Source organism: Perissodus microlepis, chromosome 7, assembly GCF_051167445.1.
Source record: "Perissodus microlepis isolate ML-2025 ecotype Zambia chromosome 7, ASM5116744v1, whole genome shotgun sequence".
NCBI lineage: Eukaryota > Metazoa > Chordata > Actinopteri > Cichliformes > Cichlidae > Perissodus > Perissodus microlepis.
The window spans coordinates 2,297,755-2,324,464 of record NC_140467.1 but is presented as its reverse complement, the minus strand read 5'-3'; the positions used below and the strand labels follow the sequence as shown (position 1 = coordinate 2,324,464).

At 40.9% G+C, this 26,710-nt stretch overlaps 1 protein-coding gene across 4 annotated transcripts; it reads right to left on the bottom strand.

Moving 5' to 3' along the window:
* Nucleotides 1-110: 110 nt before the first annotated feature.
* LOC146382261 (DNA topoisomerase I, mitochondrial) lies at nucleotides 111-26,710 on the bottom strand. 4 transcript variants are annotated; one of them, XM_084932752.1, is made up of 20 exons: nucleotides 26,634-26,710; nucleotides 26,210-26,337; nucleotides 25,024-25,078; nucleotides 24,198-24,244; nucleotides 20,545-20,664; nucleotides 20,297-20,384; nucleotides 20,073-20,200; nucleotides 19,841-19,956; nucleotides 17,952-18,073; nucleotides 15,200-15,322; nucleotides 14,876-15,063; nucleotides 14,430-14,574; nucleotides 11,995-12,138; nucleotides 11,233-11,418; nucleotides 6,768-6,836; nucleotides 2,868-2,982; nucleotides 2,071-2,198; nucleotides 1,739-1,839; nucleotides 999-1,148; nucleotides 111-492 (listed from the first exon to the last, which is right to left on the bottom strand). In XM_084932752.1, exons 2-20 carry the CDS (start codon nucleotides 26,323-26,325, stop codon nucleotides 390-392), a joined length of 2,244 nt encoding a protein of 747 aa, XP_084788878.1. In that variant the 5' UTR covers nucleotides 26,326-26,337; nucleotides 26,634-26,710; the 3' UTR covers nucleotides 111-389. The 4 variants fall into 4 exon arrangements, with proteins under 4 accessions (XP_084788878.1, XP_084788877.1, XP_084788879.1 ...); XM_084932751.1 differs by lacking the exon at nucleotides 26,634-26,710 and adding an exon at nucleotides 26,511-26,618; XM_084932753.1 differs by lacking the exon at nucleotides 26,634-26,710 and having other exon boundaries at nucleotides 25,024-25,122; nucleotides 26,210-26,323.

Below are 26,710 nucleotides of genomic sequence, written 5' to 3'. Positions count from 1 at the left end.
TATACAAACTGTCTTTGTTAATGCAAACTGACACCAGCAGAATTATGCATTTGAAACAACACTTCCCCAAAAGTGGTGTTTTAAGAACTCGTGACAGCTTCTTTGGCCCGTTACTGCCTAATGGGAACCTTTATTCAGATTAATGCAAACAAAAACATACAAACAGCAAATAACAGCAGTTTTTCCATAGAAAGTGTCGAACAAAAACAAACACCACTAAGCAAAAGCACATTAAGCACAGCTCGATCGTACCACACAGTTAAAGTACAACATGGGCAGTCTTTGAAAATACAATAAATAATAAAGTACTGTATGTAAAATTAACGGAGTGGTTCCTGAATTGCAGCTTATGTCACCTTTTAAGACGAGAGACTTGAACAAGTTTTAGGTTAGAACTCAAAGTCTGCCTCTGTCATGTCGATGGCCCAGGCAAACTTCTCCCGTTGGGTTTTATTGTAGATTTTCTCTATAGGTACCTCCATGTTTTTACACCTGAATAGATGGGAGGAATATTAAAAATGAGCCTAAACGTCTTTAGTTAGATCTTTTCACCTAGAAAGAGAGGTACACAGATGGTAAAGTTGAAACAAACCAGCTATCACTTCTGAGTCTATGGGGGAAAATATCAGTATACATCTTGTGTTATATATTTAAAATGGCCTGTAAATGGCCTGTATTTGTATAGCGCTTTACTAGTCCCTAAGGACCCCAAAGCGCTTTACATATCCAGTCATCCACCCATTCACACACTGGTGATGGCAGCTACATTGTAGCCACAGCCACCCTGGGGCGCACTGACAGAGGCGAGGCTGCCGGACACTGGCGCCACCGGGCCCTCTGACCACCACCAGTAGGCAACGGGTGAAGTGTCTTGCCCAAGGACACAACGACCGAGACTGTCCAAGCCGGGGCTCGAACCGGCAACCTTCCGATTACAAGGCGAACTCCCAACTCTTGAGCCACAATCGCCCATTTAACAGCTGGTAGTGTTCACTCACCAGGCCACGGATATCCGTGGGTCTAAGTAGTTGAGCTTTGAGGTACCCAGAGCGATCTGTTTGTTCTCTTCCCTGTCGGTTGCCTGGACCTCCAGCTTCAGCAGCTGCTCTTCACAACGCTTCACTGCTGCCTTTTTCCGCTCCACCAGCCTGACAGAGAAGGAATCATCACTGGTACAGATACAGAAGAACCTTTTTGTATCACTTTCTCTCACAGTGTAACAATTAAAGAGGAGTTTGTGTAAATATTTGAAAATAGTAGAAAAGACCCGAAAACAAACATTTTTACTGGGGGAGGAAAATAAATCTGATGTTGTCATTGCAAACGCATTCAAAGCTGTTCAGCGCTTTCCTATTTACCCAGTGATGAAAATATTAGATATCATGAAACCATTCATTGCCTAAGGGTCATTCGAATGAATGAATGAATTATACTCTAAAAATAGGAGGCATACAAGAAAAAGGAAAGAACGATGACATAACTCCAGCAGTGCACCGTGGATTGCACCGCAACCATTTTAAAACCTTTATTTTGATCTCAGGTACACACCTGTAAAGTTTCATGCTCTTGGTTGTTTTTGGTTGTATTAAAGAAAAAAATGTTCAGGACAGAAAGATATCAGGTATCTGCCAAAATGGTTAAAGCTACTTCGTGGTAGCCCTCAGTCCAACGCGTGGACAGGACAAAATGTTACCAAAGCTTCTCTTTTGTCCTCCGCCGCACCACTACTGACACTCACGCTTGCAACTTCGGGTCAGAATTCCCCTTCGTCTTGGCCTCCTTCTTGGCCTGTTTCAGCTCCGTCTTGGCTAAGGCCAGCTGCTCCTTCCTGGCATCAATCTGGGTGGAGAACATATGGATACAAGCTCTCACACAGGCACCACATTTAAATTCAAAATGTGACAGAACAGGCTGTGGATCCACTGTCACCTGAATTCTCATCTGTTCTTCAGTCAATTAACAATGAGAAGAATACAAAAAAGTATGATGCTGACCTTTCTAATCTAATTTAAATTACTGTGTCCAATAAAATATAAACTGTAAAGTAACTTTCAATCAAGCTGCCCTTACCTTGGCCTGAAGGTTAGCCATGGATTGCTCAAAGGTCTTTGGCGGCGCCCGCTGGTGGTTACACAGAATAGCAACTGCTCTGTTAGCTCGATTGTAGGACAACAGTTTCTCTGCCACATTGTCAGACTCTGAGGAATGAAAAAAAAAAGTAATTTGTATTTAAACAAGGAAAAAAATCCAAGTGAGAACAGATATCAAAGCAGAATTATGCACAGAAACTATTAAAGAGAAACTCACGCTGACACGCCTAATGCCATTACCTCACACAGCGACAAAACATCAAGCTTCAAGTCACATTCATACAATTACATTCTCCTATTTCATTTATACACGTGTATTAACTTCATCTATTCCTCCTGTGGTTCACACAACACTGCCTGCAACCACATGTCAGCCTGCATATTGGCTCTCAGTGGCAAGCCAGAAATGAGACGAGCATGACACTTCTATCGCTGAAAGGAAAAAATCATGGCCGAGGCAGCCAATGGGACTCTGATAAGAGCGAGACCGAGATGCACGGCTCTGGGTTTAGTGATAATGTACTCCTGTCATAACTGAGAAACCCGACTGACATCAGGATACCTTGAACTAAGCCGGCTAAATATAAAAGAGGGTCATTGCAGTGTTTTCACTGGACCCTGTGACACAATGAGCTGAACTGATGGCAAGTTACATTATTAACCCCCCTGAACCAGCACCTGAGGAACACGAGCCACTGCTTTAAAATGCTCATGTGTGGTGCAGAGCATTTAAAGTCAATTCAGACTGTTACAGTGCAGCGAGCAGGTGTGACTGACTGTTTGTGAGCTCCTTAAGTTGCTGCTGCAGAGTGATGGAGGCGTTGTATGTCCTGAAGACTTTTGCAGTCAGACCGGGCATTAGAGAACTCAGGTGTTTGTTCAGAACGCTGGTCTGCAACGAGAAACAGGAACAAGAAAGAAAACCACATTAGTCCAACTAAATCAACACATGCCATCTACCACTAGGTGGCACTGTGGTAATGTGCCACTGCGGTGGCAAAGAATCTCCATCTTACAAATAAATCAAAATAGAATCTCTGACTTCATTATCATCATCCATTAGATCAGATCATAATTCTATGTCTCACTGACATTTCTGTAGGTGTTATAACAAGTTTAAGTTGTATATAGCTAGTTTACATTTCCATTAACACCTGAGAAACGACAGCAGTCTTTACAAAACAGATGAAACAGAGTTAACAGTGTGAGAGGACTCACTGGTGTTAAAGCAAAAACCATATGCTCAGGCACACACGGCAGTTTCAGGTGCAAATATAGACTTGATGAAGAAGGCGTCACATGCATTTTGAATATGGATGAAAGCATTCAGATGTGAAGCAGAAGTAATTCTGATAAAGTCTACAATAATGATGCTGGTTTAATCATCAGGATCAGGACCTACTGGGGCCACAGGCCTGTATCACTGTGTCTCACTGCAAGCTGAGTGGGTGTTTTTCCATGTATACATATAGTGTATGTGTGCGTGTGTGTGCATGTGCTGGAGCACGAGCACGCAGGTAGAAGCATCTGCTGCTGTGGCTGCCTTGCTAACGAGCTACCTAACTCTGGCCCTACGATGCTAATGAAGGAGTTTGCAAGTCTATGGGGCGAGTACGATACCTCTCACACCCCCAACTCCCTCGGCATGGTGCGCTGTGTGTGTGTGTGTGTGTGTGTGTGTCATCCATGTCGTCTCCTAAGGCGTTATTAAAATGCGTCATTACCGCAGTTCTAATTTCCTATCTATAATACAGGATGCAACATACTGGACTTTCTCATTAACATACTGCTATCCAATTTGTTGTGATGGCTACTAATGCCAGGGAAATATTGACTATTGCCTTTCTACACTGCCTATGATGAGGTGCTTTTCATTTCTCACTGGGTCTAATTTGCGTGCATCGGTTCCTCGGCCAAAAAACAAAACCGCTTCCTATAGATGGGTAAATGATACAAAAGAGTGGAGGGAAAATGTACCGAATAAAGGAGCTCGTAAGGACCAGAACACACTGCTGGTTGTAATTTAATTCATCTTTGTAAGATGTAGTTTTTACAGCTAACCTGAATGATGTGGAGTTCAGTAAAGAGGCTTCCAGAGAAGCTGAAAATACCTGCAATTTCAAAACAGATCAGACATCCAGACCTTAACATAATGTCTGTCTATATGTGTGTTTATCTGTGTGCATGCTCATAAAACCCACAATCACCTTAGCGAGGCATTCTGCAATCATATTGATGAGCATCAACTCTCCTCGTCTTTCTCTAAAATGTTATTCACTGAGACACGACGCTGAATGCTTAGAGATATGTGAAATCTCACAGCCTACAAAGCAGCACCATAAGAGGGAGCAGGCCAATGAAAAAACCCGAAACACTCATCCTGGTCTCCTTCAGCTTCACCCTCCACAAAATTAACAATGATTCCTTTAAGTGAATACATTTAACTAAAACACTGAAATAAAGTATTTAAATTCATCTGCCCAGGATGTTTTGTCCTATTTGAGACTCTAGCTCTTCTTTCACCATCAATATGTGCAGCTTTTAAACAAATTTAAACAAAATCTCCAAATAATGAAATAATGAATGTGCTTTGTAACCCACGACCAGTGTGCAAACCTTAAAGGTTCATCAAGAAAAACAGCTGGTGGTGCAATTTCTACGGTCTGGTGCCATTAAGCTAAGAGGGAGCAACACGGAGAACCAATCGAACAAAGAAAGAAACACAATGGAAATATGGCAGCGATATTAGCATGATTTGAGGAACACACACACACGCACACACACACACACACACGCACACACACACACACACACTCCTTGAAATTCATCATGTTTTCATTTCATTGCTTGTTTTCGTTCTTCACTGATGTTTAACTCATAAGCCTCGTCTCCTGATTTCTTTCCTCCAGTCTGTGTAGCTGAGTGCAGATGTAGAAAAATAAACTTTCTGCTTTTCTAAAATTGAAAAAAAAAAAAGCAGATAAAAACAAGTTTAAATTGTGCCAGCAGGCTTCAACTAAGGCACTTTCCAAGCACAAAAAAGTACTTGTTGTTATCACGATCTGCACCATTTCTGCGATAGAAATCTTTTCACCCAGCCGCCTGCCGCAGCATTCAAAACAAACACTTTTACCTCGCCATGCGGCTGAACTACACAACATTAACTAGCTTGTTTTGGGGACGCTGACAACTCAGCACTCCTGAGTCTGTGTTTGAGAATACATCATTTAATCGACAAAGGCAGCAGCTTCAATGCTCTTATTCTACCCTTTTGTTTAGGCTGCGTGTTCTATAGAAGAAGAAAACTCGTGCTGGTATAATATCATCAGTGTTGCAATAATGAACAGCAAACTTATGAGCCAAGCTGATTTGGGTATATGTCAGAATCTCCCCCCCTCCTTACATTTCTACCCATCTTCCATCCCCACTCTCCCTTTCTGCTCAGCTGCCTGCCTGTCACCTCTCCAAATTGCCCTCCCACCACCTTCCCCATCATCCACCCTCTCTACTAAACCACCCCTCAACTGGACCATTTGGCACTTTTCTACTGCTTCATCTACTACTACACACCTCTTCTGCCTCTGCTCTCTCGGTGTCCTGGCCTTTCCAGGTGTCAATCAGGCCTGCCCTCTGCAGCCATTACCATTCCACCTCCAACAGACACTGACATTTCCTGACACACACAGGAGGGCAGAGAGCAGAAGCACTGTACTCCCTCCTTCAATTGCTCCATCTTTCTCATCTCTTCCTCACATTCCTGTCCTGTGTTGCAACATCCTTCTCCTGCCTGTCAGTCTTAATATGCCAAACACGTGACTGGCTCTCTAATCTTGCACATGAATCTTAATCTGCATTTTCTTCTGTATGTTTTTATACAACACTGTTACTCTGAACATATCGCAAAGTCAGCTATTTTTCAGAAATCCAACTAAGGTCACTGTCCTGTCGTCGTAGATGCTGCAGATACAGAGTCAGGACATTATAGGTTATTGTCTCAAACAGATGAGTGAGGTCGTTTTCGAGAAAGCCCAATACTGCCGTGCTGAACTCACCCTGTGTACGAGCAGAGCACTCTGTGAGGCTTTGCCGTCTGCCTGAAGCTAGAGGAGAAGGTTCAGAGGATGCCACATTTTGATGTGTGGAAATTCATCCGCCCAACATGTTCACTCTCAATTTTCACGCGCACAGTTTCATTTTTATCTGCCAGGGTCCATCCCCTCTCCCTTTTGAAACTCCCTTTCTGCGTTCAGTCTCCCCCCTGCTTCCAATATTCGAGCCCTTCTCTGCACCTCCCATTTCCTTAATTTAGCCCTTTCATCTCTCCACACCAACAGCTCATCCTCATTCAATCTCATCTCTTACACCTCACAATTTAGTCCCTACTTTTCCCCTCACTGCAGCTTTCTGTCCCTAGAAAATATAAAAAGTGTAATTCTACTTTGCTTCCACCATCTTTTTCTGTTTTCTTAAAATATTACTCGGGGGGGGGGGGTTTCCTCACCCTTTTTAAACAACCTCACACTCAAATCAAACCTACTGCTTGCTTTTGACACCAACATTTGTGCAGCAGCTGAAAATGTAAACAAAACAAAAACTCCCATGTTGTGACACATTAATAGCAATGATCATATAAAAGGTGCAACATGTTAGAGGAGATGCATGCTGAGACAGACTCACATTTAGGCGGTCAAAGAGTTCATCTCCGGGCTGTTTATTCTCCAGAAAAAGTTTAAGACTCTTAAACACCTGAAAAAAGATGCAGGTAAAGTACATCAACATGTATAGAGAGAAATAATAACATTTAATACATCTGCACAGGTGCTGCACTAGATTTTTCTTGGGTTTATGTTTCATTGGTGGATTCTGGCTGAAAAAACTGATGAAATTAAAAAAAAAACACAAACAGAAAATATTTTCTGACAGGTCTAAAAATACCACAAAACTACAGGTACACATACACATCAGAGTGCAATTGTGGGGCACGTTTGGAGCCTCGCTTTATTTGTCCATCTCAAAGCCAGAGGATTAAAACTGGCACAATTACATCTGACATTTCAAGTGACTCTGTGGGTTTCACAGATGCATCCTTTCCCCAAATAAACTACTAAAATATGCAAGACACCAATTACGAGCCACAGATGTGTTGCCTCATAAAACACGCTGACATATTCACCGGCTGATTTGTGTGTCAATTTTGTTTCCTTTGAAAGACAAGCTGCAAATATAAAAAGCAAAGCACCGATGCTTTGGGCATGAGATGCAAATCAGTATGTGTCTGTATGTATGCATCCACATGTGTCCTCACACTCTGGGTTCTTTGAAAAAGTCAGGCCGTCGTCCAAGTTGATACAGCGGTGGCCACGCACTGACAGTCTGATGCTAACAAATAACATACAGGACTTCCCTTTAAAATGATTTGGTTATTTATTCCAGTACTTTTTTCTATGACTCGAAAAAATTGAGAAAAACTGTCAATGCAAAATGCACGGGATAAGTGAAATACATAGGATAGCATTCAATGTGTTGGGATATCTTCAGATATTAGAACTAAACATTCGTCTCTTCCATTCTTGTTCCATTTTATTCCTGGTGACATTTAGCAGCAATCTTACTGATTTTCCATGGAATTGATGATGCTAAAATATGCAGGGACTAATTAATTCTAGCTCATGTGATGCTTTTGAATGCACTCATTTGAATAATTATACGTTCTGCCAAGAAACAAAACACTTTGGCTGTCAGGTGCTAACATTTATTTTCCCATCTCTGCAACAGATGATAGCACTGGCTGACACCAGAGGAGGAGTTAAAAATTTACATATGCATGTATGCACGTGTCCGCACACAGACACACACATCCACACGAGACAGCTGTTTGACAGACTCTAGACTTCTTTCTTTTGTCAAGTTTTCAGTCACATTTTGTTCTTCTGTTGTGATATTTGCTAACCTGCTCATTAAGTCTGCATTATCATTTAGTGCATCAGATACAGACACGACAAGGTCCTGCAAGTCCGAGGCAGCCCCTCAATTCTCTGCACTAATGTCCAGCAAACAAACATCGAGACTAATTTTGCAATCATTTGTGACAAAACATGATGAACCTTATTTTAACTGTAATCAATCAGAAGTGAGTTTTAGTTATTTTACTAAAGTGGTCTCTCACAAAAGTTGCCTGTTATGTGTCAGGACAGCGAACTGGAAAACTGGAAACAATCTGAGCAGGTTTCTTGTCGCTACATTGTAAAACGGCTCTCTGGTGACTTTGAAAGTAAGCTGTTTGATTTATCATCAAGAAGGCTCGGAAAAAAAAAAAAGAACTTAGTCATGTGAGGTGACATTTAGAAATGAGGTCTGCTGACAGATCCTATTAAGCTACATTGTAGCAAATGTAATACCAAGTGTTTTGAACTAGGAGCAAAAGTACAGGTTATCTGCATTTGCTGCCTTCAGTTTCTATTTTCCCTCCTGAAAAGAAAGCATTTGTATGTGTGCACAATAATAAATAGTTTGAATACACCTTTATCTGTAAATACATGGCAACACAAGCCTAACTTGCAATACCATCTATTTCCCAGAACTACATGCGTATCAGTGCAGTGTCCAGATGACAGAAGCAGCACTTTATGTAAGCATCGTGCTGTGGTTCTGGATCCGAGAGCTGCAGACTGAACTACTCAACCAGCCTGACAAATTAAACCAACGCAGCGATCCAATCCACAACTGCATCCCTCGGACAAATCTCAGTTCCCTCTGTGCTTGAGGCTCTGCACACATCGATATGTGTGACCTTCTCCACAGTGAGTTGTGCCAAAAACCAAAGGGCAAAACCTTGATTATTATAATGATATAAACTGGACTCAGTACTCTACACTAGTGGCTTTTGCTGATGTCTTGTCTTACTGAGAATGGACAGATTTGCCTCACATGAACTACATTAGTAAAGACTTTACCAAAACAGCTTTACTGTTTACAAACTGCAGATTCAGGGCGCTGCTCCAGGAAACATGTTCAACAAACTGAGTTTAAAAATAAACCGAGCTGAGTGACTAAGATCTGTAATCTCTGTAATAGTTTTCGGTTCCTGAGCAGCTGAGCAGAGTTAGAGTGAACAAACACAGTTAATTGAACTGAGCATGTGCACGAGTGGACGAAGGCAGTGGTGAATCACCATGGCAACGGGTAAATAAAGAGCAGAGCCTCGGTTTTAATCCAGCAGATCAAAATATATGAACATGTCTCAGCGCCGAGGATTGTATTCATTTAAAATTTAGTTTCAAACATTATTTAGTAAACTTTAATGTACTGACGATCTTTAACAATCTCAAGTTCTTACAGAAGATTTCATTATCTTTGTCATTACTGGATGAAATGTTGGATGTTTTCCAGTATAACCACTTAATATTTAATAATATTTAACCATGTAATAGCAAACTTCATTGATAGATGATTGGTAGGGCTGTAAGACAGCAGAACTCTGTCACTGGGAGCCTGCGAGAGTTCAAAATGACTATTTCACATTTAACTGAAAAGAAAAAAAAAGGGGGGGGGCAGAATGAACAAATAAATAATAAGAAGTGTCCGGGCTTTTAAAGAGCCATCGACACGTTGATCGGCTAGATTTTAGACATTTCAGCTCAGTTTTGGACGAAGGCTGAGCCGTTTTAAATAAGCCACTATGAATGGATCCTGACGGGATAAAACTTGGAAATGCCCGGAGCCCCAGACTGGATCCAGGTATGATCCAGTCTCAGTTTGTAATCTTTACCCATTTTGGAACAATCATGCATGTGGACTCCAAACTGGACAGTTAGCAGATCCAGTTCTGATTTAGAGGAGTTTCAGTGGAAACTATGTTGAGTTTTCAGAAACTGTGCATTTTGTTGTTTGACGTAATTTAAGGACTAAATCTCAATCTGAACACATTTCAACATGAAATGTAATCAAATTACAATCAGACCTCCTGCATCATGTATTTAAAAAGTGATTTTAAAATGTATTAGGTTCAGTTTTAAAGTCATTTCCTCCTCAACTTTTCTCAAATATTATATACTATTCATCATCTCCAGGATCCCAATAGTGACAGTCATTTTTCTATCTGTGTGACGTCAGTGTTTGATTTTATGATTTGCCTACAACTTTACAGAGAAACGTTATTACGGGCAGTGATTCCAGTGCAGGGAAATTAGCTGTTAGCTGCATCACAGTCACACAACTGTAAACGTACAAGGTTTATTCTAAGCTGATCTCTGTCCTTATATTGAATACTGATAAACTATAAAAGCAGTCACACAAAAAAGAAAAGGAAAAAGTGAACTAACAGCTAACAGGGGTTTTAAACCTTCTACAAATGAATTCGCTCTGCTGTGCCGTTTGATAGCAATTTTATGAATGACGAAATAAAACAGCTGGTTCAGGTGCAGGAGAAGCAGAGGTCAGAGGGGAGAAAACCTGAGTCTTTCCCCAGTAATTGACTCTCTCTGGAGGAGAAAACCCAGAGTTTCCAGGGTGTTAGCTACTGAAACAAACAGCACTGCACCTCTGATTGCCAGTAATCAATATAATCATCACTGCAGGTGCACTTAACAAGTGCATGTACTTGTTAAGGTAACGATATTGCTCATAAGCACCATAATTAGTGACCATATAAAGTATTAAAACAGTATTCTGTCACAACATCTGGCTGGCTCTGTTTTAGCTCGGGTCTGTAGCCCAGTAAGTCATTCAGGCAGTTTGTTTGCTGTGTGTAAAGCGGCTCATCCGTCTCTCCTCCATTCAAAATTCCCTACACACAAGTTATAAACTAAGATACATTAAGTCCAGTTTAAAATCAAATCAACAAAGATACCCTCCTGTTCCTCCTTCTTCTGATGATGAGATTAGTGTAGCTGCTCCCCACACACATCCATGATTTTAAAGAGGAAAGAGCTGCCAACATTAGCTTGTGTGGTTGTGTGTGTGTTACAAGTACAGGTTTATGCAAAGATGCTCACATGATTATTATCTTTATGAGAAACCAGGCTAAAAATTGCCTCCATTTGTGATCTTAGAGCGATCACGCTGACCACTGTGCACCCATGAGAACACTGTTTAGCATCCACCCGTTTAAGTGCCAACGTGTTTATGTCATTTCTTCCTTTACCTTTTTGATGACAGGAACCTTGTTGTAGTAACGAATGCAGTCTTTACCCAGGAAGTCAAATTCCACCACACATTCGTTGCCGTCCAGCTGCTCATGCAGAGTGATGTGCTCAACACGAAGTGAGCAGCAACCCACCGTGTCCGCCGTCTCTCCCTCCTCTTTCTCATTGCCAGCTCTCAGGGCCAGCTTTTTGGGTCAGAGGATACAGAGATTACCACAGATGCAGAAGTACACACCGAGCTTTTCCATCACAAGGTACACAGAACGCATGTGAGTCAGACAACCGTTAAAATATATACACGTACTAATAAAAAGACCTTCGTGACAAACGAAATGAGACAAAAATGGCAACTGAAATAGTTTCTGGCATGAGCCAAAAGCAATCACATCCTCAATCCATCATTTCACTTCATACAGACTGAGATAATTAGCTTGAAGTCTCTGGAAGAAAATGGCTACATATAATCCATTTACTTTGCAAAAGATTTTCATCCAACTATGTTGGAAAACAGAAAAGGCAATCAAGACATACTGAATTGATTTCCAATATCTTCACTTTGCTCCAGCCTATTTACACGACCACTGCAGTTTTTCTCGACATTCATGCAAACATCACATGCAAAGCTCCCCGGTACAACGTCAGTGTAACGTACGACAGAGGCCGTGTGGAAAGAAATCAGAGAAGCTCACGTGTGAAAGTTTCTTTCTAGTTCTGCTGTGTGAACATGTAACAATTTGTAATATCAGTTGTGCAACCCAAACCTTGTCTATGAAATACAGCGCCACAGCTCTCTGACGTGTAACCATCTGTTTGGACTTTAGATCCTGGAGGTACTGGTAACGGATGTCATCCACGCGTGATTTCAGTTTCCGAGCAACCTCATATTTCTCCCAATCCTTCTCTCCCTGCAAGAAAGAAAGGCAAGATGAGCAGGAAGAGGGAAAAGACTAAACATGAAACACGAAGCAAAAGTGACAGGTGATGACAATTATAAAATAAAATGATGAAAAAGTGGTTTTCCTTTAAAAGCCCTGAAACAATCACTAACACAGGATCTTCCACTATAAGACAACATTCTCTGTGTCTGCTGTTTGCTTCTGGTTATTTATTGCCATCTACATACAATTAAACCCTCCATCAGTCAACGTGCCGATACTGTCATGGAGAACTGTGGAATAACTTAACCTTTATGCATGAAAGATGGAAAGGAAGACGAGTGAGCAAACAGAGCACAGAATAACAACATGTTGCAAAGGTTTACTCATATTGGATTATCAAATTCAATGTTATTTACACAGCGCCAAATCACAACAACAGTCGCCTCAAGGTGCTTTATATTGTACAGTAGACCCTACAATAATACAGAGAAAACCCAACAATCATATGACCCCCTATGAGCAAGCACTTTGGCGACAGTGGGAAGGAAAAACTCCCTTTTAACAGGAAGAAACCTCCGGCTCAGGGAGGGGCGGGGCCATCTGCTGCGACCGGTTGGGGCGAGAGAAGGAAGACAGGATAAAGACATGCTGTGGAAAAGTAATTACCAATTTTGTTTAAGAATATACATTTTATGCATTATAGCTCAACATAATGTGTAAAAGTGTTCAAGTTGGTGATTTTTTGTAAATCTGTGCTGTGTTTATGCTAACGTTTCATTTAAATCAGCTCTGTGAATAATATCAGAGGCAGGACAACAACCATTTGTCAGTTGGCAGATCTGGAGCTGAACTGACAAAATGCAAACCATTCAAATTATTCATTTTATTATAACTTGGTTATAATGTTATTTGCATTCCCTGCACTCTTTCTGTAAGGTTTTGATTCTTGATTTACCTTCTACGCAACTCTGCAGCACAACAGTTCGTTCTAGCTAATTTTACAGCCAGCTTCTAGCCTGGAGGAGGATGCTGCACGAGCAGCTAATTCCACAAACTTCTTTTTCATTTTTTCCCCAAACTTGCAGTCTGCAGAATCAAACTAGTTCAAATGAGGACACTTATCAGTTCTACTCACTTTGAAGCCACAACTTATTTCACATGTAGTTCTACCCATGACTTGTAAACAGGTTCTTAGGAGTTTCACTTTAAATATTCTATATCAAACGTTTGGTGCACATGCAGTTTTTGGTGATGATGAAAATGGTGTTTTGAAGTTCTGCTTTTTTGCTTTTCCAGTCAGTTTGGTTTTGCTTTTTATGTTCAAAAGGGAAAGAAAAAGTAAATCCTTTGGAAACGGGACGCTTCTGTTACATTTCATATTTTTAATGTGGAATTCAAGCATTCACAATGTTGGTTGAAGGAGTCCACAGAATGAATAGAGAGATGTTTGGTGACAGATCAAACAAAGCTTGAATGTTCTGAATGATGAATTCCAACATTTATCAAGTTATCTTTGAAGGACAGTGGCTAAGTGTTTGCCCACCACCTGAACAACAGTAGAAGATGAGCGAAACACACAGCAAAATATCTTTATACTTATTTATTCTTTTCTATTTAAAATGGCATAATACGAGCTAGGAAAATATCTGAACTGAAGCACTTTGACTAATGCATCTCAAAAAATTATTTATATCATGTCCATTACATGTAAAGTGAAATGATTCAAGCCTTTTGTCATTTTAATCTGACTTACAGCTTGTGAAAAACATCAGAAATCAGTACCTGAAATCATTTAACATTTAATTTCAAGTTTGAGAAAATTAAAATCAAATATTATGTTGATCCTGCTTATCTCAGTTTAGTTTGATGCAGTGACACACCAACGGTGTTACTGCTGTACTTGATTGACCAGATAACTCAGACGACCTGAAGCCGATAGAGAATTTATCATTTAGTCAGAAAAGAAAATGAGAAACAGACAAGTTAAAGGCTGTTATCAAAGCAGCCAATAACAGTGAAGCAGCAAGCCGATCGGCTCCATGCGGCACACAGTGAAGTCATTTATGGTAAAGAATCATCAACCAGTGACTGAACACATGCTTCAGAAGTTGGATGTTTCTGTATTTTAAATGTATGAATAGATCTTAGTTAATATTCTAATAATCTGAGATACTTGTTTTTTCCAAAAGCAGTTTGAGAACTGTGCTGCCAAAGTAGTCTGAACTAGGTGTTGAACCCAAAGTCTGCAGCATCTGACAGCATGTTTCTTTGTACCCACTTGTATGTGCATCCCCCCCATTATGCAACAGATAGCTCACCTTCAGTTTTGAGTTGGCATTAAGCATGATGTACTTATTTGAGCCCTGGATGTTTTCAGTCCAGCTGACGAGCCATGTCACGGTGTTATCGTGTCGAACTTCCTTCCAGTGGTGCCCAGCGGGTGGTGCGGGGATACGAGAGTCTCTGCCAGAGCAAGAACAGGTGCAATACAGTATGTAAATGACCAGCACTGATGCATAGCTCAAATACAGATTTAAGCCTAAAAAAAGTAACAAGAAAAATAATATTAGTCATGTTGATTTGAACACTGTCAGAAAAAACAAAACAAGCCTGTGATTCCACACATTTAAACAGTTTGTGTATCAAGAACTTGTTTCTTTGAGTGAAAATGTCACTGCTCTGCATTGAGCCACAAGGGCACATGGAGAGGACTGAAACTAAAGCTGTATTTAACTATACACTGATTTCACAATCACACTCTCACTTGCTGCAATTGATGATGACGTCCTCTGGTTGGATCCTCTTCTTCAGCATGCCTTGCTTGGGATGCTCGCCTCTACCTCGGAATAACCCCGGAGGCTCAATCTTAAAATTGCCAATGCGTTCTTTGTGGTGGTCCAGAAGGCAGTAGCCGTATTCATCCACTATCTTCTGGTTTGCCTCTTTCAAAGCCTACAAAAAGATTTCAGATACAGATCGCGTTACCTCAGAAACGGACAGGGCGCTCCTCTGGACTAACTCCAGTTATTACGCTACACATTATGAAGACAGCAGCATACAAATACAAAGAAGGGAACGCGAGCTTTACCCGTTTCTCCTCCTTGGACATATTTTTCCTGGCCTCTGTCTTGGCTTTATGCATGGCATGGATTTCTCCAAAGTCACACTTATCAAGATCTTGAATCAGTGACCTCTCCTCATGGGTCATTTCCTACACAAGCACAAAGTGTGTTGAGGCATACAGTCTCATTTCAAGTCTGAGAATATCAGCAGCAACAAAAAGAGCACGCAAGCTATTAACCAAAACAATCTGGAAGTTGTAGTGAGCTTTATTTTTATATTTACAGAAAAAAATAACATGATGTAAATGGTTCCAATTAAAGTGATGATAGAATAACTGCAGAAACCGATCGTGTGTCTTCGCCTCCAGTGATGCAAACAGCAATTACACTACTGTAAAAATTAAAACAACTTCCATTTATCATGTTTCTCACACATTTCAGATCAAACAAATATTAGAGAAAGATAATCTGAGCAATTAAAAACTGCACTTTTTATATTATTTAACTGATGAAAGGAGAAGAAAAAACTATCCACACCTACCTGTTTCTTGTGAAGACGAACACCCACCTGTTAAATCTGATTAACCACAATTTTGGAAAGCTGAGTTCAGTCTCACTGACCACACCCAGTGCAGATTACTGCCAGACGTGTTTAAAAATATATAGCAACACATCATGCCCAAAACCAAAGACACAGTCAGCAGGACGATGATTGGAAACATAACAGCAAAACGGCTCAAAAATAAAATACTGAATGTTTTGAAGTGTCCTAGCCAAAGTCCGGACGTTAGGCCGATTAGGATTCTCTTGGCACTCGTGCTCAAACACTTTCCACTGTGGCTGAATTAAAACAATTCTGCAAAAAAGAGCCAAAATTCCTCCACACCAAGATGTAAAGACTGACAGTTAGACCCTTGATTGCAGTTCTCGCTGCCAACGGTGCCACAAGCAGTTTCAGATTAGGTTTGGGCTTTTCTGCCTTTAATAAATGAAATCATCACTAACTGTGTTATTAGGTTTAAGGGGCCGTAACTTAATCACATCAGGCCAGGCAGGTTAGGATAGTTTTTTCATCACCTGAAAAGATGAACTCATTTAAAAGCTAAATTTTATATTTAGAATGTAGTTTTAATAAAAAAGAAACATGTCAGTGTGACAAATATGCAAACAAATAAGAAATCAGGAAGAGGTCAAAGACGGTGTTGTGATAAAGTAAGCAGAAGAAGCTCTTAAGAGTGTAAAGTTACAGCCAGCAGATGTTGATGGGACTTCAAAAAAGGAAGAAACCAAAAACTATCTGTACAGAGCACTGCTTTGTTATATTTACTGACCAGCTATGAAAACAGGGTGCATAACCTTTGTCTATTCATATAACAAATTAACGCAATAATGCATCATTAAAAACAAACAAAAAAACTAGATGAGGAGGATTCAAACAGATCAGCGACCTTTCCTTTAATTACTCATTTTTACGGAGGTGAAGCAGAGTCGAAAAAAAACAACTGGTGCTGTCATAAAAGGCCAGAGTACTTTCTCCTAACAAGCCATTTAAAAAGTGGGGACAGTCAAAGCTGCAGTTTTGCATCACAGAAACATAAGAAAATGTTACAGCTTTCCAGTATTTAACACTTAACAACACATCACTCCCAGAACTACAGTAGCTATGAGTGTGAACACTGTAAGGTCACTGCTAAGCAGGCTAAATAAAGAATCCTGACACGTCAGGCGGAGCAGCTGAGTTTCAACTTTAATTGCCAAAAGTTGTTTCACAAGGGGTCACCAGAGGTCAAATCAGAGGTGACTAACAGGACAGAGCAACTGTTTCAGCTGCAGCTCCAAGCTGTTGTGATGCTGAAATATCATCAGTGGCTTTCAATGTGCTGTCTAGCTGTAGGGAAAGAATCTGTATTTCATGAAATGTTGCTAATAATAATTAATGATCAAGTGCATTAATAAGTTGTCACTTACTGCCACAGAGGTGCTTTTTATAAACAGTGCAGTAATAATCACACAAAAATACTGACCGTAATTTGAAATGCACACAAAATGGTTAAATATTTCACTCACACACACACACACACACACACAATCCATCATGGGCACAAACTTTAGGAATAAAGGAAATGACTCTCATCCATCAAACTGATACAGCCCAGTTTTGTTATCTACCGTCATAGAAGATGAGATGCAAATAGAGACCTACACATAACCACACACACACCTCCAGGAACACTGACAGCGTGGACAGGCAGTCAGTCTGCGTGTCTAAGCATGAATGACACCCGACAGTGGGCGGGCACTGAGGGCAGTGGAGCGAGGAGAGTTTTTTCCGGCTATAATAAAACAGTTTAATTGGATTTGTTCATATGCAGGAGAGCTAGTTGTCTGGATTAGCATATCAATGCCTTCACATAAATCGTATTTTCAAGTGCATTGAGCACTAAGCAGCGCAAAATTAATTCTGCATGATATGCCTAGGGGCTTGGCACGGTGTTTTTTCCATGCAGAGGACACCCTGACAGACACCAGCGAGCATGTACCAGTCACACTCATCCTGTATTTACACACATACAATCTATTTATGATGCACTCACACTCGTAACAGTTTGGCAAAAGTTGTGTATGTTCCAGCCTTTTGTTAATGAAGACAAAGTTTGCAGATGTGGTGACACCAACCCCGGCTGGCTTTGGAGCCACCAGTCTACTGCAGCACATTTTAAACTCATAATCACACCTAAAGGTAACTTACTCCAACTTCCATGATGCATTTGGCTTTACCTTTCTCCAATCTTTAAAGAAATTCTCGCGGAACACCTTCTTGGTGGTGTACTCATGGTCCAGCATCTGGGCAAAGAACACCGCCACCTCTTCTGCCGCCAGGCTCAGCTTTACCTTTTTACCTGCACACAAGCAGAATCATTTACACTGAGATCATTTTTAACAGCATTAAACCAACCAAGCCTTATTGTCAGAACTATACGTTTATCGAGCCGTACTAGTCAAGAACACAAGCCTTTGGGAGCTCGGGGTCCTCTGAAGATCCACCACCCAGTACCACCCCCACCTTAGCTTCTTCAGGCTGTCAGACTAGCCCGTGGATACAGGGAGGCAGGATTAGAGGCAAGGACAGTGATCTACATTCAAGTCCACTGCTAGGACCAACCTTTAAAAACATGCACGTGCAGGAATTAACAGATCAAACCAAGTCCCCGTAGGACCCCGTTTGCAGCTGGACTGCTAAACAAAGCAAAAACAATTACAGCCATCAATCAGTATCCAGCTTCAAACACGTCTTGAATCCTAAAGGCCCAATAGTGTGCGGGTACGTCTTCTGTGTGAGCAAACAAAGTCAGGATGTGTGTACGCTAGCGTTCACAAGATTGTCTTAAAATTACAGTCCAAGCTCAGACCTCATCCCGAGCGAAACTGTGTGGCTGCACCTTTATGCCCAATGAGCTGAAGCGACTTTATAAAGTGTAACCTGAACAAACAAACACACACTTTAAACTTCTGCAATATAAATGGCTCATAAGAACCTATATAACACCCGTCAGGCTCCATCATATGTCCAGTGACATTCTGGACATTTGTACGAAATACTTCGCAGAAAAAGGAACTCTTCTCCATTGTCTATGGGAATGTCCTAAAATTCAGGAATTCTGGAAAGATGTCACCAAGTGTTTGTCTGAAGTGTTTAAGGTTAAAATCCCCTTAAAGGCTAAACTGTGTACCGATAAAGCAGACTAAATCACTGGACTATGGACTGCTTCAAGCCTGAGGAGCCACTGCACTATGCTGGATGCAGCCTCCATGGGACTCTGGAAGAAGGAAATCACAGATTCATACATTGCCATGGGCAAACAACGGCACTTTGTGAATATCTGGAAGCCACACATGGATATCACAGGGAGTGGAGGTTATTCATGAGCAGGGAGGGATTCCTTTTTTGTATCAGTGTGAGAGCCGTGTTCATTTCTACACGTGATCTTGACGCAGGTCTGAAGTCTGGGTGTGTGAATGTGAGGGGTTTAAATATCTGTATTGCATAAAGAAAATTTCACAGGACTGCATGAATACCTTTCAGAACTGCAATGTAACATTTCATTATTTTTTTCCAATAGCAACTGATGATGACACTCATAAAGGTTTGATAATCAGTCTAAAATCTTTCTAAAAGATAGTTTAACAAACCTTTTTAAAAGCTTCTGAAGAAACATTAACAGACTATCCATCACAGCCTCTCGAATCGACACTGAACCTTTTTTCTGTCTAAAATTGAACTCACTCTTACATTTTATTGATTTGATACATAACTGGTAATCCTAGATTAGGAATACATACAATCATGACGTAAATTACTGGCATAAAATGAAATTCTTGTATAATTATTTATTCATAATTTTTCTAGGACAACTGTAACGCTCTCCATAAATGAGACCTACACAATGCTTTTTGTACATGAGCTGATTCTGGCTTTTAAAGTGAGGCAGACGTATCAGTAAATGATGCCGGTAATGTCTGACTGCGCTGTATAGAAGCAGAGAAGCCTACACTGAAGTGCATCTAACTTCTAAAATCATTTAACGCTGTCTCAACAGTATCTGTAAGACACAAAAGTAGAGCTCCTGTACCCCGTCACCCTTGTTTCAATCACACACTCAACTGACCATTATAGTAGAAGTGAACATTGTCAGGTAAAGGCTGGTACTCAGGGGGAAAGTAGGGTCCTTTGTGTTCCAAGAACTTCCATTTCACCCCATCTTCGTACTTCTCTTCCTCCCACCTGACAAAAACCAAGATGATAAAAAAGTACAGATGCATCAGTGAAAGTTAAAATTGCACTTTGTGTTTGTATGTGTGGGTGGGAAGAGTGTCCAGATGAAAAGAGCACTCCCCAACCATCTCCAGCGATTCTGCTCCTCCTCCTCCTTCTTTTTGATCTTCAGCTGTCTTGCTTCTTCAATCTCCTCCTTTGTCTTCTTACTTTTTTTTGACACTGCCTGCTCTTCTTCCTCCTTCTTTACCATCTGTGCAGAAGAGAGAAAAACACTCACCATGAACCATGTTTCTCGTGCTGAACTTGTTCTAAGTGCAAGATTACCCCAATGGAGACAGAAGTTTACCTTTTGTGTTCTCTTCTTTGATGTCTTTGTCTGAGCCACTCCATCACCTTCTTCTTCGAGATGACGTTGCTTCTTCTTCTTCTTTAGGCTGCAGGCAACATGGGAATGAAAGAAACTAATGGCTTACATACAAAACTAAGTGAATTACTCATGAAAGGTACATTTTTCTGCAGCAGTTTGCAGTAAAAGTGATCCTACATGAAGAAAAGCCGATGACAAGGATTTTTTCTCGACCTGGTCAGACTTACGTAGGTGAATTGGCAGAATCACTGGTGCCTTCTTTGGGGTCATCTTTAATTCTTTTCCTTTTCACTCCTTTCTTCTTTGCTGTAAAAGCATCATCCTGTGGTTCCTGTTTCACAGATTCACTGAACGACAAAATGAACAGTTTTTAGCTACAAATGTATCCACTCTGTAGCATCAGAGTTACACATTTCTGCTGACATATTAGCATAATTATTAAAATACTCATTCCAAAGTGCAGCTCTAGTCTTGTGTAACTTAACAGCAAGCCTTCAAAATTTAATTCACAATTTTTAATTTTAATTTTTTGGACCCATGTCGGACCTTATTTTAGTTTTTTAAGACTTAGACTAACACATTTCTGAATTCTTATCAAGTGTTCTATATTTTATTCATTTTTAATCTCACTTGAGTAGATGGTTTTGTATCAACTTAATAAAGTTAATAACATGCAGAATAAAAGCTTGATGGCTTATTTTTCACTGCTGCCCTCCAGTTTGGCGTAGAAAGACAATCTTTAAGCACACCGTGATGACTCACTGACCATAAGAAATCAAGCATAATTGTGGTAATTGAGTAAAATTATCGACAGTAATGATAATGACATAATGACAGCGTTTAGAGATTTTAAAAAGGAGAGAAAAAAAAGGAGTAATTACACAAGTGCAAGCCTGGATTTCCCTGCAGAGTGAAGATTTGATGGGTAGAGAAATGGCCCAAATTAAGAAATCAACAAATTACAGTCACTGCTGCTAATAAAAATTAGTTTTCTCCTTTGCCTCCCACAACATTCTGGAAAAGAACAAAATGTGGAAAATGTAAAGCAGCGTAGCACATAATTGCCAAATTGGCTTACTGATCCAAATTACAAGGCACTATAGTAGCAACTATTCACTGTGCATTTATCAGGATAATGTTCTTTCTGCTACAGCAGGACCCTGATGCTTTCAGATTGAAGGTAATGAGCCTTTCCTGGGGTTCTCAGGTCTATGACTCCATCCGGTCACTGGACTGTGGGAATGCAGAGTACTTGGAGAGAATCCACACAGCTCTCAACATGTGACAGAAAAGTGGACTCTGTGCCTGACAGCCTATCACACTGTTGTGAGTAGGGATGGGTATCGTTTAGGTTTTATCCGATACCGGTGCCAAACCGGTACTTTTGAAACGGTGCCGGTGCTTAAACGGTGCTCAAACCGGTGCTTAAAGAATGGAGAACACAAACTTGTCCAAAAACCTCTCATGTTCAGCTGTTTTTTTTGTAAAAAGATAACAATGTTAGCCTTTTCTGCAGCTATGGGGCATATATGGTATCACTCTTGGCTGGAAGCAGTGCTTAAACAATGGAAAAAACACAAACTTTGTCCAAAAACCTCTCATGTTTAACTGTTTTCCACTTTTTCTTTGGTCATTTTAGCCTTTTTGGCCAGGGTGAAGGGAGCATCTGCCATCAAACAAGAGGACAGCCGCATGTAACTACCACGGTGTTTGCTAGTTCACCTTACATGCATTAATGTAATAACGTGGTTAGCCTACTCAACGTAAATTACACACGAACAACATTAAGCTACTCACGCAGAGAAGAACGGCTGCTGCTGCATCATCATCCTCATCATTTCTGCTACACTGGCAGGGCTAGGGGCCAGGACTCTACTCTTCGGGTTTTTGGGGGATGTTGCTAACTCCGGTCCGATAACAGGCAACCCACCCGCAGTAGATGTGCACGGTGTGAGGTCTCGCAGCAAGCTATCAAATACGGCGCATTTCTTAAAAAAAAAAAAGAAAAAAAACAAAAAAAAACGCTATGCGTCGCCAGGTGTTTCATCGGATTTGAGGTCTTTTGACAGTATCACAGTATCAGCTTAAAGCACTTGTTGCTGCTTAGTTTGCATCTTTTGCTGTGAAGTACAGCCAGACTTTTGACCGCTTCGCCTTGGGCGTTTTTAATCTGTAGCTCTGCTCTAAAAGAACGTACGTACCTGGACCCGCCTACTATCCTCGGAAACATAAAATGATTGGCTAGAATCTAAAGTGTATCACAGCTCAGGAAAAAAAAGCACCGAAATGTGCGCTGCTTTTCGGTCTGGTTACTACCGTTTATGACAGAACCGGTGCCATCATGGCACCGGATACCGGTACCCATCCCTAGTTGTGAGTTTCAGAAACACTGAAACAGAACACAACCAGTAATTATCATCATTAGTATTAGTGAGTCTTACTATGATAAGTTGTGTTATTGTAGCTACTTTGACATAAATCAGAAGCTACATCACTGGAACACTTTAGGCATATTTGCAAAGCTAATTTCTACAGTAACGTTTCAGTTGTTGTACACGCTGTAGACAATAAGACACCTTTATATGTCATTACTGACCTTTATGGTCCATCACGTCTTTAATCAGACATTACAGTCATTTTCATTGTTACACTAAAAATTAGTGAATTTAATGATTGGCTATTATGAGTCAGAAGGAAGCCAGGCATTGAAGCAGAGGTGATGTATGAGCTTTTCCTACATTTTAACAATATTAAAATCACAAAAATAAAAACAAAACATCATTCCCAAAGATTTTTTCCCAACTGTTCACAGCCGAAACATTGCTTAACATGAAGTCATGATCCTGACAGAAGTAGACGTCAGCAGTTTATTTCATAGTATGAAGAGAAGGATTTGAGCCAAATGCAGCCCAGCTGAATAGATTAGTTAGTGAAGGTTCACTCTGTGTGAGGCTTTATGGAGAAAGTGAGGGATTTTTAATGTAACGTGTAATATGCTCACTTTAGAAAAAGACGATGAAAGGAAAACGCTTTATCTGTCGTTCTGTTCTCTTTTCAGTCAAACTTTGCAAACGTAAGAGTACCGAGGTCAAGATGTTCAGTTCAACCGCTCAATGAAAGGAAAAAAACATCGCGCTAGTAGAAACGGTTATATTTTTGTGGTATACTGCACCACTGAGCAAAATCCATAAAAAGCTATAAAAAGGAGGTTGGGTCACTGTGTGCACTGACATTTACGGTCTGTGGTTCTAATAGCCTTATGTTTCTTCACTAACTCTGCTGCAAGGCCTTAACTTTGCTCTCTGCACGAAACCCACTCAACTAGCACAGTTACCACCTGAGCCTTTGTGGGGGGAGAAAAAAAACAAACCCTAAAGGGAAACATTAAAAGCCAGAATTTCACAAAACGTTTTTCCATATGACATCTCCTTTGAAATGTCACTCAGAACATTGGGTTGGGCTAAATCCACATCTGGGAAATAATCCATTAACAACTCTATGGAAACACTGCTGTGAAACAGATTTGACGCAGCGGGCCTTCGGCCACAGCCTGCCATCCTGGCAACACCCCGCTGAGCATCCAACTACTCAAAATATGCAGACTCATTTATTTCACTGCAGACAAGCCAAAGATATTTGTCTTCAGTGCACAGTAAAATTAATTTTCTGAAAGACAACATAACACACTGTAGAAAATGGGAATGCTTCTGTCCAGCGACCATGAACATCAAAACACAAGAATTATTTTTTCATCACCTCGGGAGGGAGAAGAAAAAAAGAAAAAAGGAAAACTCTGGCACAGTTACACCAAAGCTTAGTGAGATTATCATCTCAGCATTTCAACAGTAACCCAGTGCTGGTAGCAGGACTTTTACCCTACCTGATGCTGCTGGATGATTCAACATTCTCCATCTTTGGTGTCTTGACCTAAGGGAATAACATACATTAAAGCTCAAGGACAGACAGCTGGACCTTGATCTTATGCAAAGCACCAGAAGTGTGACTCATTTCTTTCACATCTCTGTAAAAGTGCTGCACCTCAAGGTTACAAGCTTGGGCTTTTCTTAAATAGCAACTTTTTCCCAGAATAATCAAGATTCCTTACAGTGAAACAATATCTACAGTCCTTAAATCTATAGCATCGGGTTATGTTACACACTGTAATACAAAGTACTATTATTAATATGCAAACAGTTAGACCAGAGCTTCCCAAAGTGTGGGGGGCGCAGAGCCATTGCAGGGGGGGCGCGGTATGAAAAAGGGGAAAAAACCAAAATGCTTGGACACTGCTAGCACGGGGCGCCCACACAAACGCAAAGCAGGAGATGAAGCATCGCTGAATATGTTTCCAAACCAACTTCATTCTAAGCCAAAGACTAGAAAATATGGTGAAGCAAATCTTCCCTTTGGTTTCACCTGCACAAGTGCTGAGGTAGGTCTCCCTGCAGGATTGGTTTTCCCTTCATCGGGAGCAGCGCTGGGCTGTTCAAATCACGGACAAACAGGATCCCACATTCTTGATTCAATATTTTTCTTGTAAAACAAAGGGGGGCTCAGCAAAAAAAGTTTGGGAACCACTGAGTTAGACAATGGAGTGGGATTTGTTCATGTTCATGTGGAATATGCATGAGTTATAGGCAGACACGAATGATCCCTCCCCACTGGGTCACATTTCAGTGGCTGATAGGCCACTTTTTAAAAATTACCTTTTTATGAGATTTTCTTTTATCCATGTTCTCCGTGGCTTTAGTTGGATTTGGGCTGTTCATCGGGATGCCATGACAGACGAAAGGAAAAGAAAAATGCTGTTAATGATAATCAGAGAAGTGTTAATCAGAGAAGCACTGCATTAACAGACAGTTAGAGCTATGCTGTTATCAAGTGAAGGCTTGAGGGCATATTAGGATGATGTTAGACTCGTGTCCACGCCGAGATACGATTATTCTAGACAGACAACACTACAAAATGCCACCAATCAGACAAGCAGTGTCCCAGAGGAGCCTCCCACAGCCCTGAGCCTGCTTTTTTTTGAGTTGTGACCTTTCCAACCTTCAGAGCAGGATGCCAAACGAAACTGAGCTGTAATTACTCCTCTCTTTTTAAAATTACAAATCCCCAGCATCTGAATGAGGCAGTTCGCCAGTTAAAGCAGGAGCCACTTGCTCAGGAAAATTAGTTCCCTGAGTCTTGTACCTGAGAAGGATAAGTTGATCCTTTATCAGTAATTCAGTCAGTGTGCCATGAAATAACATGAGGCTAGCTGTCACAGAAAGCCGTCTGCTCTGCTGCCAGTGCCGCTTACAGGTGTCTATTCATCTCTCTGCTCTCATCAATTACACAAGCCAATGACAGATCACTCCACATTCATTTGTCTGCTCACATATGCATGCTAATAAACGCATCAGATATCAAAGTAAATTAATTTATTCATATGAAGATGGAGTACCCACTGTACACAGTGAAATTAATGCATGCACTCAATGGCATCAGCCTGCGTGACAGCTCAGCCAGTACAGCAGTCTTCCAGTAACACTGTTTCCCCCCATTTAGCGGCACCCATAGTGCCATATGGCTCAACTTATTCATTAACATTTTTTAATCCAAATTAATTTGTCTCCACATTCTACAACATGAAAGGCAAAGCTCCCTGCGAAAACCAGCTTTGATCTGGTCCCTGTGTCGACGCTGAACAGATGCTGGACGTGCTTCAGTCAGGTCACATGCATATATCATCTGGGAGCTGCAATCATGACACGGTGGCTCGGGGAGCTGATTTGATAATGGCCCCTCAGTCTCTCATGATGGAATAATGATAAAGTGTTCGCTAAACTGTGCCTGTCATACACATGTGTGTGTATATATAGCTTTCCAGCAGACACACGCAACACTCACCTCTTCTTGATGTTATCTCCCCCAGCTCCTGCGCGTTCACTGTCACTCAGTCTTTTCAGTTTCGTCGCTTTGTGCTTGGCCTTCTCGTCTTCTTTAGCGTCCTTCTCCCGCCCCATCTTTCACATGTTCTTTGGCAGAGTACAGAGAACATTAAATAGTACATACTTGCAACAAATAGACCAGGAAAAAAACATGCTTTACAACATTTCGTCGTTCTGTAAAAACGTGGCCTTGAAGTTAATCAGTTAGCTAGCAAACTTCAACAGCGCCGGTGAACTTAAGAATACATTTATTAGCTTACAGCGAATTTTCCCTTCAGAAACTAATAACAAGCCAGTAGAAGTTCGTACTATCAATAAACTTCCTCAGCACTTGTAGTTTTAGGAAATAACGGGTTGCTTTCCGTGTGCAGTAGGCTACAAACATTTTACTCGGTCTTAACGAACAGCGCTGAATCTCGCCTGGTTATTTCGCGTCACACCCAGCTGACTTCTGATTGGG